Here is a 14890-nt window from a genome sequence, read left to right on the forward strand (position 1 = left end):
CATATGTGGACTGTAATAAACAAAATGGACAAACCAGCAAAATAGAGATAGACTCATAGATAGAGAGCAAGGGGACAGCTATGGGAGTGGGGGTTAGGAGATAAAAAATATTTTGCATTATTTTTTATAGCTACATAGCATTCCACTGAGTGGAATACTCTTAATTAGTCCTCTAATAAGACATTTCCCTTCATGCTTTTTTTATTTTAAATAATGCTGCAATAGCCTTGTACATACATCGTTTATTTTTCATTACTGTATGTTTGGCATAGATTACTAGGAGAAAAAATATTGAGTCAAAGGTAAATGCTTATTCTAGTTAATTTTGCTGGATATTGTTAAGATTCCCCCATACAGGTGGTATTATTTTTCATTTCCTCCAGCAACAGTTTTGTCATCGGAACGCATTGTCAAACTTTTGGCTTTTGCCAATCTGACAGATGAAAAACATGATCTCATTGTAATTTTAACTTGCATTTCCCTTATGCCAAACAATGATGAGCATATTTTCACATATGCAAGGACCACTGCATTTCTTTTTTTTGTGAACTATCTGTTCATATCTCTTGCTCATTTTTTAGTCATTGGTCTTTTTCTTTTCCATTTATTTATTAGGTATTAACTCTTTGTTAATGATATAACTTGCAAATATTGTTTTCTAGATTGTCTTCTTTTTATTTGCTTATGATGTTTTCTGGGAGGGAAATGTCTTTCTTATTTCTATGTAGCCATATGGATTAATCTTTTTCCTATTGCTTCTATGTTTTGATTCACAATCGAAGGATTTCCCCAGCCCCAGATTATGCACTGTGAACCTTTATGGTATATTTAACATTTGATATATATGTACCCTACCATTCGATTAAATAATAATTGAAAGCATGCACCTGCGTGCACATGTACACACACACACACAGAAACACATGCAGATTGCATTAGCTTACAATCTGCACAACATTGAAACCACCGCACCGTTACATACATGGCTGGAAGTTTATAAGCACAGTCTGATATTTTAGCCCAAATTCCTAACAAATGGTTTGCAGAGTTAGGCTGATGAATCAGAAAGAGATAGAAAAGATGCAAATAAAAATTTTAAAAGATATAAACCATGTTTTGTGAAATTTAAAATTGGTTGAGATAAACTGGATATTCTCAATACATATTTTGCAAATTACTAGTTTTATTGGTGAAATATTAATTTCATGATGATTCAGAATCTGAAAGACTTTAAATATTTACACACAGGTTGAACTTAATATTTCAAGATATATGAGGTCACTCCAGAGAGCTCATATAATATGTTTTTCATGTAATATGGAAAAGAGATATTTATTGAAGAAGATACAAGAAAGATTGTACAGAGGACAGTAACACCTCAGTACCCTTCAAAGTAGGCATATCGGGACCTCACACAGTTCTCCCAATCACCATCAGCTGCCCTGTCATATTTTCCTGAACCTCATCGATGGTCTGAAATCTCTCCCCTTTCAAAGGTGATTTTAGTTTTGGCAAAAGCCAGAAGTCACAGAGCACCAAACATAGGTTGTAGTGTGGCTGAGTCACTTGGATGATTTGATGCTTTTTCAAAAAACTGCACGAGATGGCACATTGTCATGATGAAGCTGCCAATCATTAGCTGCGAATAGCTGCAAGGCCTTTTCAATCGTCCAAATAGTTTCCGCGGAGGAATGTTCAAGCCTAACGCAAAATTTGATTGCAGATTTGGAGCTCTACTTGCTCAGCCATTTTGAATGTGAAAACCACACTCAATGGCATCTACCGCCCCCACTGACTTAGTACAGTTATGTCTTCATTGTTCACGCTCGCACATTCCAGTCCACTCTACTTGACTGCCAGGTGACCCTGATATCACACACACTGTTCTCATTATATTGACAATGGCTGGAATTTTTCCGGACAGGCCTCATCATATAAATAGTGTAATGCCCAATACCTAGTAAATACTAAAAATGTATTTGTTGAACAAATGAATTTCATACTCATCAGAGCTGGAATGCTGAACAAGTGGACTCTGATTATATAAAATTTTCAAGTGTTAGTTACCACTGATGACATTGTTTAGACAAGTATAAAGAAAGAAAGAATAAAATAGTATTTTAAATTGGCGAAGCTAATTTTAGTAGCAGTGTGTAACAATTTGCTGCCGGCAGGATCTATTCTGATATCAAAAATTAGGATGAAAATTCTGGTGACTCATATGTAGGAGAAATGACAGCTATACTGAATGTCAGATTCAAGAATCAAGAGGACCTTGACAGCTTGCATGATGAACCGAATTCAATTCACCAAGCATTAACTGAATATTTGTTAAGTACTAAGTACTGAAATAAAAAGATGACTGTGACACTCGTCCTGATACTAATATGCTCATCTGTGCGGAAATCAAAAGTGTAAACAAATAAATATTTTTCAGTGTGACAGGTGACATAACAGTAGTTGAGCACATAGGTACTAGAGGAACAAAGGAGGTAATGGTAAACTCTACCTAAGTCTGGGAAGTTCAAAGAAATGATTAAATATGGATACAATAAGGTGCTACACTTGCGTCCAAAACCACAACAATGTGACTACAGGATTCATGTAAGCAGTATTGAGTATAAAGCGGACTTCAAGATTTTATTTGAAAAACCTTAAACATGAATCAACTGTATTTGGTTGCCAAAATGTTAATGGCTGTCAGACCAACTGACATTGTATTCTATACCAGGTGTCTTATTTCAGGGGAATTTAGGCAACTGTGTGCATACACGATAAAAGGGGTTAGGATGGGAAGGAGACTTGAAAGCTATTATATGAAGAATGAATATGTAAAACTGGAGAAAAAATTCTTCACTTGGCCAGAACAATGCTATTATTAAGATATGCATCAGATCAAGTCTCTCCTTTGCTCAGAATCTTTCAGTGCCTCCTCATCACATTCAGAGTAAAAATATGCCTAACAGTGGCCAAAAGGCCCTACAGGATCTGGCGACCATTTCTTTCAAGTCCTCATCACCTACGGCTCCACCTAGTGCTCTTCCCTTACTATCATGACAACCATGTTTGCCTCCTTATTACTCCCCAAACATTCCAAGCATGCTCCCATAATAAGGTATTTGTTCTGACTGTTCCTTCTGCCTGGAACTAAAAAAGTTCCTCCCTCAGCCATTACCACAGCTAACTTCCTTATCTCCTTCAAGTCTTGCTTCAAATGTCAGCATTTCAATGAAGACGATTTTGATGGCCTTATTTGAATTTACAACCTGCTCTCTCCAGTCACCTCTTCCCTGGCTTTTTTGAGCTCCCTTACTCTGGTATTTTGGTTATATTTCTGTTATCATATTAGTAAATGATTATTTGGGCTTTGTAAAAGCTTAACAGGCAAAGGAGGTATGAGGGGCCTTATGTTTAATATGGGGGAAAAAATTGTGCCCAGGGGCTGACAAAATTCACACTACAGGCCCTTGATTCCGTCTCATTCTCTTTACAACAGTAAAATATGAATAGAAAAAAAAAAAGAGGAAATTAAATGAACAAATATAGTCTTACGACATAAGATAATTAGCAAATTAATTCTCAAAGTCTGTTAAGAATTGATGTTGAAGGGGTTCAGAACAGGCCTCTCCAACATGTGCCACTTTTCCGTGTGAGTTATTTTGAGCTAAAGGCAATCAAGACGCTGTGGGCTCATAAGAAATTTTTACTTTTCCCTTAAACAATTTAAATTTGGGACTTTGTCCATAATAAGAGTTACTACCAGAAAGAACTTTTTATGATTTATCTGTATGGCAGGGCAAACTTCTAATTACTGAACATCTGCTCTTATCCTGAGAATGATCCTCCTCCCCTCTGAAGCCCCAAGGTGCCTTACCTCATCCTTAGCTCGGAATGCTTTATACACCTCATTTTAACTTTCCATCTCTGACTCTCTCGTGTATGTGGGATTCCCATACATATGTAATTAAAATTGGTTATTTTCCCTTGTTAATCTACCTCATGTAAATTTAATTATTAAACCAGGCAGAACAACATAGAAGGGTAGAGAAAATTTTATTCCTCTCCCACAATGTTATATACAAAATTAATTTTTAAAAGTTTAAATGAAAGTAAGTGGATTTGAAGATCCTTTTTATCAGCTGTAAAAATATTCGCTGGCCCATGCCCAGAGTTTAAAAGAAATCAGCATGACTCTAATGAAAAACAAGCTGTAGGTCTCGGAGAAATTCAATATATACTCCTTCTTTTCCTTTTAGCTTTTGATTGGTTTCCATGGGAATCTAGGCTTGTGGGGATCTCTAACCTATTCATGGAGAGCAGATGCTTGTATTTTTATGACTTAGTAAAAGTGGGGGTCAGTGAAGAGATAAAGATGATTAGAAAATGAATGTGGTTGTAAGAAATACGATCATGTTCAAAACAAAATTCCACAGGCCATGTAGATTTTAAAATATAATCTGCAAGGCTGGTCTACTGTGTTTGAGAGGTATTAGATGAAAGGAAAAAACACTGACCCTAAAGGCAGACGCTCTCAGCTCAAATTCTGAATCTGGCCCATGGGAAAGAAACCCTCAGGTACTTTTTTGGGGTTTTGACTGGGAAACTGGACTTGGGAATTACTCTAGGACAGAAGAACCAGAGTCTGAGGAAGAGGAGTGTGTAATTTATCTGTCAGTGAAGCTTTATTGGGAGCACTGAACTAATTCCTGACTCTACAAGTGACAAAGTAGTCTCGAAGAACTCAAACTATACCTCAGCTTACTTACATAAAAAAATAGATAACTCAACTGGTCAAACTGTTATGAAGCGACTATGAAAGTAAATATTTTTTCCTTACTAGAGCTATGTTAGGAAATTTCAAAGTAGTGATTTCAATCAAGACTTGTTGATATGTGGTTCCTTGTGACTATAAATTTCCTCCTTGCAAGTAGAAGTACATTAAGTATAATCAAAGTACTAAAGGACAGACAGGTTTTGATTTCAATTCTCAGATTTGTTTTAAAATAGACCAACTCCAGTTTTGGTTGGAACACTCATTTGAATGTGAGATAATAAATATTTGAAACCAGTTTCTAAAGTGGAAAACTAGAGGAGAGGTTTACAGATAGTTTCTAAATACTCGGAAAGGGACACACTTGACGCCAGTTTGGAAACTTCATAAGTTGGAACGTAATGACTCAAAGATTCTTTAGATCAGGGCTCTGCCCACCTGGAAAAGGCAGCCTAGCCTGGGCCGAAGTCAAACGGGCTAAGCTGCAAGCGCGGTCTAACTCACACCGTCCACCTCAGGCCAGAGATTTCTTGAGAGATCATTAAGATTCCTGAACATAAGCGTTTCATACCCTCAGACATTCCTCGGTTTCTGAGTAATGGCATTGTGAATGTCTTTTGGTGCTTTCTTTTAGAAGCATACCAACAGCTAAAACCTCATTTGCTTACTCTTCAGATACCCACTGGCTACACAGTTTGTGGTAGAGTGTGCACTTATTAAGTTGTTTTTAAATGTGCTGAGTGAACACAGTCACAGAGAAGCCTAGAAGTATCCAGTCAGCACCTGCAGGTGATTTTGATGCATGCTCAAGTTCGAGAACCACTGGATCAGAGCACAGGCACATGCTGGCACACAGCTCCTGAGGCACACGCTGCAGATATATTGTGTTACCTGAGTGCTTAAAAGGCTAGGCCAGAAATCCTTCTTGGTTCCATTCTCCCTTCTCCTACCTACAAATCATGGTCACAAAGTTCTGACCATCTTACCATTTTTTTTATCAAGGTATAACACACAATATAGTGCATAATTCTCAAGTATAGAGATTGAGAGATTTTTATGTAACCAACATGCAGATCAAGATACAGAACATTTCCAGCACCCCTGAACGCTTCCTCACGCCCCTCTCAGTCAATACCCATCCCTTGAGTAACCACAGATACGATTTGAATCACCACATAGTTTTGCCTGTTCCTGAAATTCATGTAGACAGCATATATGTCCGAGGTCTTCCACTCAAAGTGATGTCTAGGAAATTCATCCACGTGGTTGAATGTATCAGCAGTTCATTCTTTTTTTATTGTGTAGTGTTCCATTGTAGGAATGAATATACAACACTTTACCCATTTTCCTGTTGCTAGGTATTGAGTTTCCTGTGCTATTAAAAATGGTTGCTATTATAAATAAAACTATCATGTACATTCTCAGACATGTATTTTGGTGAAGAGAACCACTTATTCTCTTAAGTGTTACTGGAGTTGGGGTGTGAACTGCCGTGATATAGTGTGTATGTATGTATGTATATATGTTTAACTTTAAAAAATGCACTCAGTTTTCCAGAATGGATGCACCAATTTACATTCTCACCAAAAATATGTGAGAGTTCCAGTTGCTGCCTATCCTCACCATCAACTGCTACTGTCAGGCTTTTTCATTTTATACATTCAAATGGCTGTGTGGTAATATTTCACTGTGGCTTTAATTTGGATTTCCCTAATTAATTATGATGTTGAACTCCTCCTCAAGTGTCTTTTAGGCATTTGGATATCATTTTTTTGTGACTTAGGGCTACATGTTTCAACATGAATAAGTCTCCAAAAAATAATGTTAAGCCAAAAAACCAAGTTGCGGAGCGACACACAGTATACTACCATTTATATAAAGATTTTAAGCATGTAAAATAATATTTTCCATGGGCATACATATGTAGAAAAATATACATAAGAATTGAAACTACAAAAATTAAGATATGCTGAAGAGGCATAAAATGAGGGGAGTGGGATTTTGGAAGTTTGTTTTATTTCATTTTAAAAAATCAGAAGCAGAAATTTTTTAAATTCAGTGTTATCTCTTCTGGGAATTAGGTACATCAGTGTTTTTATGTTATTTTCTATTCTTACCTATAAGTTTAAAATAATCAATTTTAAAAATAGAACAAAGTACATTCAGGCATATTCAAAAAGAACAATGAATAATTTATTACGGGGAGAGAACTGAAAGGAGAATTGACTCAGTCTCGTCATCCAATGATGAACTGGACTAGAGGATCCTGAAGTACCATCTTATCTGTGGCATATACTGCTTCCTAAAGAGTAATTTGTTCACACCTGTTGCAGTGTGACTAGCAGCAATGAAATTGATAAGTCTTTAAGAGTGTATTTCCCTAACAAACAAAAGCATCCCATCTAAGAACTCACCTTTTCTACATTGCAGATAGGGAAAAGTATTATCCTGTTTTATATATAAAGAAATTGAGGCATAGAAGAGTGATATTTGCTGAGAAATTAAGCTCACAGAGTCCTGTAAAATCCTACATGCAAACTTGTAAGATGATGGAGCAAACAATGAAAAGGAATAAATATAACTATTAAACTTTAACAGCTTTAAAGACCATACCATTCATGATAAATGTATCTGATATTCACATTTATTTACTGACTGACTCATCCCTTCATGCATGTATTCATTAAATAAACACTAGCTGAGTATTAAATGGTAGGAGTTGTGCCAAGGCTGGAACTATAAAGTCAAATAAGACATGGCCTCTCCCCTCAGATAGCACTAGTGGCGGTGAAATATAGATAAATGAAATCTCTGATTAATGGTGGTAGGGAAGTAGTAATGCTAGGGGGCTATATGCACAGAGGGGGACTACAGGAATACAGAGTTAGGGGGGCCGGGGAGTGGATTGTTTGGTGTATATGTGTGTAAGTGTGAGTGTGTATAAAATACGGAAACCTAATACTATATTAAGTTTTCCTGAAAAGTTTCAGAGGTATTCTACTCTGGTCCTTTAACTTTTGTAAATATTAACATGGAAACAACATACTTTAAAAACTAAAGATTAATATTCAGTTTTCATTGATGAATAGAGAATTCTGTTTGTGATTTAAAAAAGAAAAAAAACAACCATAGCCTGAAGCTTCTTTAATTTTTGTGTTTAACATGATATAATTTTTCAAAGTGGATAATCTTAATCTTCTTGAAGCCAAATTAATAACCTCCTGGAAGATTAAAAATGCATAACTATGAGCATTTAGTAATACTGTCAAAGTTTTTTTACCTTTATTAACAATAAATGTATCTGTGGAAGTCAGAGAAATAGTAGCTTCCCTGGAGCAAAACATTTCTAACAATTAGATATCTTTTGTGAGAAACCAAGAAAAGGTATGACTGATTGCTTTCTTGGATTAAACTGAGGGTACTAAATGAAAAACAAATTAGATGCAGATGTTCAGTATATTGAGATTAATTTTTATTCTCGTGGACACCATTACTTTAGCTGCTTGGACTAACAACAATTTGTTTCCAGAGAAGTGAATATGTGTCAAAATAACTAAGCCAATCACCACAGTTCAATAAGTTTTTCTTATACATGTATTTTGAAAGCAGATGAATGTTTCTAATAAACAAAATGTCTAGCATTTGCATTGATAATAACTTTCAATATAAGTAACATAATATATATGCATTGATTCAACAAAGACATGTCAGACACTGTGTTAGATTCTGGGGGGATTCAAAAATAAATAAAACAAGGTTCTTGCCTGGAGCTCTAATCTAGTGGGAAAGAGACGAGTGAGTACTAATAACAGTACAAGACAATGGGGCTCTGACAGAGATATGAACAGAACACGGTGGGAACATGAGTTTTTACTGCTAACCAGCCTCAATTAAAAAAATAAAACAACCCATAATATAGTTTACTATAAAAAAAAAAGCAAAAACATAAAAAACATATGAAAATCGTTGCTCTTCCGGTCAACAATAATAACAATGACTATTTGAATGTCATGGCTATTGATATTTTATAAAACACTTCAGTATTGTAAGGTAGACAAGCCAACTTTAATTATCGCTTGATATATTTATCCATGATCTCTGTAAACATCTTAAGAGCAGGAATCAGGTCATTCACCTTTTTGTATTCCAAGGTCTAGCACAGTACCTGTTATTATACAATAACAGTTTCAACATGTTGAATGAATGAATGCATGCACATATACATGAATATTGATGATTACATAAATGGCACAGTTCTGAGTTCACAGTTAACAGAACTCAGTGGATAGGCAATACCTGAAAATATTTGAAATCTGATACATCAGAGAGGTTCAGTAGTGACAATCCTTAATTACAGCAGACATATGTGATTCATTTTCTAATAATCTCTCTAGGTATATAGTCATGACTACATAGTAGGCATTTGGTAACTACTTACTGAATGAACAGTTCTACCTCCATGAATGTATCTCTTGGGTCCAACTCCTCCTCCTCCCTATATAACTTTCTATGTAACTCCACTCTCTTCTTCCAAAGTAGCTTGAGTTGCTATATTAGTCCCCTTTAAGTACTGTGATCATGTAACTTATTTTTGTATTTCTTAGGTGGTTCCCTAGTGGTCAGGACCCTTTATTTAAAAAATATAATAATAATTAAAAAAACGCATGTGAAGTACATAGTACAAAAGCCTGGCATGGGTCCACAACAGATACTAAGTGGATAAAAAATAATGAGCTAAGTTGTCCTGAGAAAACTGGTTATTCATATGTTTTAAAATGATAATGGATGGATCCCTACACAAAAATCTGTTTGCTATATCATAAAAGACTTGAATAGGAAAGAAAATATAGTATAATTTTAAAACAGTCTCTGCCTAGCTCTGTAGTCTCCCAGCTGTTGTTTACTGATGGGTTTTGAGAGCCTTACCCTATAAAAGCACAGTTTAGGAATCTGCTAATAATTTGTGAGGAGTCTGTACCCAGATTTTTGAGTTCTTTCTCTGCAGTTCCCTTCTCTCCAGGATTTTGCCCTTCGAGACTCAGCCACTGCCAACTCCAAACTCTGTCTGTGTTTCTCAGCCTACAAATATTACAGTTTCCTGCTTAGGTTGTATTCTTTTGAACTCCAATTTAGAAAATTCCTTAAGGAAAAAGTGAGAATAAATGTGGAGCTAATTTCACCCATTTCCCTTCTCTGAATGATCGCAGTTTCTTGGATCGTACTTATGCTGATTATTCTCAATGCCTTCAAACAATGTCCTGTATATATTTTATTCAGTTTTGAGAGATGTTTTTGGTAGATGGGTTATTCTGAAATAAGCAGTCATGGGCAGAACTTATGCCTAGTTGTGAAAGTTTCTTATTGGTTGCTCATTTTTCTGATTTCTTCTTTTATTATCTTTAAACATTCCATCACTTGTTATTTTATATTGTGTTTTTAATGATAGCAATAGCTAATGTTTTTGATGGAATAAATCTGCTTATCATTTTTGCTCTCATTCATGGTAGATTGCTTCCTCATGTGTTTCACTGTGGATCATGTTTGATCTATTTTAATATGAGGGAATCCTAGAAGTTTAAGGTGAAGATGTTTTCTCTGAAGAGAATTTGTGCTCGTGTCTGCTCAGAGGCAGGGTGTGCTACAGACCTGGAACATATATCATCTACAACTATTCTTTGAAAATTATTTCTAGGCCCTTCACCATTTTATTCCTGCCTGATCTAAACAAACTTTGATTTCTTAATAATGGTGTTTTTGTATGAAGCACAAGATCAAACACAATACCCAGGTTTGATATGCACAGACAGAGTACTAAAGAATTATTACCAACCTTATTCTGGAAATTCCACTAATGCTAGTACTGCCTAAAGATATATTACTGCTTTTGGCAACATAGAAAAACAAACTGCAACACAGAGATGGGGAAATGCATAATTATCAGATAGCCAAAAGAACATGAAACTTGTTATTTATGAAGTCAGCTATGTAAATTGTGACATGTAAATCATAGTTCTATTTATTTCTTGACATTTAAAAAAATCACAATTAAGAAAATAAAGGCGAAACAAAGAGCAAAAGAAAACAAGGCACTACATCTTGTGAAGAGACGGGCAGCTAAGCTAGCATGGCCGGTTGTGCTTTCCTCTCATTTTATACCTCTACAGAAATGTCTCACTGTAGGATCATCAACTTAAATACTCATTTTCCCTCCCATGATCCACTGATATTAAGTTAGGTTCCTCCAATCAACATTTTTGAAGTTGAGTTTTAAACCTAAACGAATCACAATTTTAAAAAATCTACCAAATTCTTAATATTGGGGCTATTCTCCATCTGATATGTTTACTTTATGAAAATAAGTTAAAAGGAGTTACCCTTCTCGAATGAATAATGTTAACAGCTGACAAGCCTAGGTGAAAGGTTATAAGTATCTGAGTAGTAGTTAAAAGTGAGATTGAAAATCCGAGAGATTTAAAAAAAAAATTACTATAATGAAAAGCAAAGTCAAGAGCAGTAAGATTGGAAATAACCTGATAGACCTAACATAGAACTAGCATATCCAGCAGTATATTTTAATGTCAGTCTTTTTTTATGTATTCAACTAATGAAATGGTATTTTTCTAACCCTTCAATTAATATGCTATATCTGGTTCACTTTTTCATGGGAAATAACTCTAATATTAGTTTCTGCTTGATCTACCTAATTTTATTGCTTTTTACACACTAAAAATACATAAGTCTAAAAGAATAAAAAGAAAAACACCAGGCATTAGAAATATATTTTATAGACCAAAATTTTATGGTGGGAAAATAGTTATCAGGTACATGGACCTTTAAATAAATTTGAAACTTCACATTTTATTTTTTGAAATCATTTAAACAGGCAATATAGTTTTAGATTTTTAAAAAGCTGAAAATATATTCAGAAAATAAGTTTCTCTGATGCCCCCTAAAAGCCCTTTATTTCAAGGGAGACTGCAGATTTTTATTGCAAAAGTAGTATTCATTAAGCAAAAAATTTTAAACAGTGGAAAAGTCCAAAAATTCCTAATATTCCCAATATTTAAACCCAACCATTATTAACATCTCAGGGTTGTTTTTGTTTTTGTTTTTTTGGTTTGTTTGTTTAATTGCTTTTTTCCATGCATAAATCGATTTGCAATACAGGTCAACCATATTGTATATATAATTTTTATTCCTTTCCCCTGACTTAACCTTAAATCATAGAATAAAGTCTATTGTTCAAGAAACTTGGATGAGTGAAAGGAGCAACTGATGGTTATTTGTGCTTTACTATCTGCAGTTTTAAGACTATTTGTAGAGAAAACATGAAACTGAGAGTCACACACTTGTGATTTCTTTATCATCTATCCATTGCACAGTTCCATGTACCAAGTAACAACTATCACACAAAACGTTTATACTTCAAAGTAATTTTACATCTCACCTTTTGAGCTGCAAGATGGAGGGCTGTCCTTCGGCTATGGTCAGTTTTATTAACATCTGCTCCTGCCTTCAGGAGAGTATCTGCACAGTCCAGTCTGTCAGCCAACACACAGTACATCAGTGGTGTTCTCCCAAATTGATCTTCTTTGTCTTTAAGGGCAGCGTTTCCTATGAGTAAAAGAAACAGATGGTGATATTTGACAATTGTTGTTATTACTAATATGATTAGGAAATGCATTTACTGAGTGTTTATGAAGCACTGTGCTAAATACATTAAATACATTATCTCATTTTTACTGACCCCATGAGATAAGTATTACCATCCCTTATTGTAGGAAACTGAAACTTGGAGAAGTACCTTGTTTACATTACATTGAAAGTAGGGGATACAGCTAAAAATTCACAGTGACCGTTGATTCTAAAGGCCATATTCTTAACTACTGTGTTACGCTAAATTAACATTTTGAGATATGAAGCAACTAATTTTCCTCCTTCACTCCTTTCTTTTGTCAACAGAATCTTAGTGCAGACCCTACAGTAGGCAATGTGGTACGTTTTTGAGAGATACAAAAATGAATCCTGGTTGGCTTCCCATTTTAGACAATACAGAGCAAGTGTGTACTGCCATGATCTGCCTGCTATTTACAACTAAACACCCCAGGAAAAATATATGAAAGGTAGAGAAAAGAAGAGAGACCGATTAGAGAACTATGAAACTCCAGGAACAATCTGGTGGTGAGTTCCCTAAAGGTTTTTGTTTTTTTGCCGCCTCTGTAGAATCAGTCTGGGAGCTAAAGTAGTCCACGAAAAACACCTATGGGCCCAGACACAAAATTCGCCAAGATGCCTACTCTCTCCAGTCACTGGAGAGAGGGTAGCACTGTAGGGGTGAACTCTTTTGACTGTACCTTCTCTACTCAAAGAACACAGAGCAAGAGAGGCTGCAATTCCTTTCCTCCTGGCTGAGTACTGCAGCCACTGCTATGAACCAAGAACCATTGTGACCCAAATTAAGCAAAGGATGGCAATGAGGTGCTATTTTATTCCTTCCAAACAAGAGAATGAGGGAGTACTGCGGAGAGGAGGAAGCTGAGGAAAGCAATTCTTTAAATAGGTACATGAAGTTGTGGACAACTCTGAGCAGCTCTTGTGTGAAACTAACCAGAATCCCAGTGGAAAAACCTTTCAGACTTGAACTCTGGGTGGAATACTTCCCAGGTTCTAATTTGGCCTGGCTAGCATAGCAGCGATGTGAAAAGCCTTGCAAAGCTTGGAAAAATAACTTGAAATTTGAATCATGGTCCACAAAATTGGAACACAATGTTCATTCAGACCTAAATAGATTGTCAGTCTACTAAAAAAGGAGATTTAAGTAGGATCCAGAGTCTCATAACAATATACAAAATATACAAGACATAACCCAAAATTACTAGATAAACCAAGAGCCAGGAAAACATTTACTTAGATAAGAAAAGATAATCAACTGGCACCAACACTGTCATGATACAGATATTAGAATTATCTGACAAGGATTTTTAAAGCAACTATGATAAAAATGATCTGACAAATGACTATGAACACTACTGAAACAAAAGGAAAAACACAGTCTCAGCGAAGAAAGAAAATATAAAAGATGAACCAAATGACAAATTTCGAATGGTAAATATTTAATAAATAAGTAACCAAATAAAAAAAATTAAAAAGTTATTGAGTAGGCTCAATAGTAGAATAGAAATTAGAGACGAAAAAAAAATCACTGAACTTGTTATAGACCAATAGACATTATTCAATCTGAACAACTGATAGAAAAGACAGAAACAGAAAGAATCAACAGAGTCCCAGGGCTCTGTGGGACAATAACAAAGTATCTACCATTCATCTCATCACAGAAAAAGAGGAAAAAGAATGAGGGCTGAAAACATATTTGAAGGAATAATGGCTGGAAATGGCCCATACTTGGTGAAACGCACAAACCTAAAGATTTAAGAATCTGAATAAAGTTCAAACAGAATAAACCCAAAGAAATCCATGCTGACTCAGTCAGAATCAATTCTGAAAACTAAAGATGAAGGAAAAAAATCATGAAAGCAGCCAGAGAGAAACAACACATCTATAGAAGAATTCAAATGACAGTATATTTCTCATGAGCATCTATAGAACCAGAAGGCAATGACATAGTGTTTCTCAAGTGCGGGGGTGGGAGAAGAGGAAACAGCTGTCAACCCAGAACCCTATATCCAGTGCTTGCTTAGTGCTAAGGTTGGGGGCAGGGGCCAAGGCGTCCTGGCTTAAGGATACAGGGTTTCTTTTGGAGGTAATGAAATTGTTCCAAAATCAATTGTGGTGACATTGGTGCAACTCTGAATATACAAAAACCACTGAACTGTACACCTTAAATTGGTGAATATATGATATGTATGTGTGGTGAATCTCAATAAAGGTGTTACAGAAAGCCCTACTACATATAAATTAAAACAGAATACTACAACATTCAAGAAATGCAGAGAAAGACAAAACAGGAAAAATAAAAAACAGAACAAACAGTAAACACATAATATATTTGAAATCTTAAATCCTAACATGAATAATGACATTAAGGTAAATGGTATGAACACAACAATAAAAAGAGAGATTTATAAATGAGGGCCCATCTGCCCTGGCCAGGTGAGGCTC

At 35.4% G+C, this 14890-nt stretch overlaps 1 protein-coding gene across 2 annotated transcripts in view; it reads right to left on the reverse strand.

Annotated features, from left to right (window-relative positions):
* Nucleotides 1-14890, reverse strand: part of INVS (inversin) — a 132805-nt gene that overhangs the window by 100901 nt on the left and 17014 nt on the right. For both annotated transcript variants that reach the window (XM_054584610.1, XM_054584609.1), the window contains exon 3: nucleotides 12219-12385. In XM_054584610.1, coding sequence (XP_054440585.1) covers nucleotides 12219-12385 — 167 coding nt within the window. The remainder of the gene's footprint in view (nucleotides 1-12218; nucleotides 12386-14890) is intronic.

Source organism: Pteronotus mesoamericanus, unplaced genomic scaffold (genome assembly GCF_021234165.1).
Source record: "Pteronotus mesoamericanus isolate MK-2021 breed Mesoamerican mustached bat unplaced genomic scaffold, CSHL_Meso_final contig_78, whole genome shotgun sequence".
Taxonomy (NCBI): Eukaryota; Metazoa; Chordata; class Mammalia; order Chiroptera; family Mormoopidae; genus Pteronotus; species Pteronotus mesoamericanus.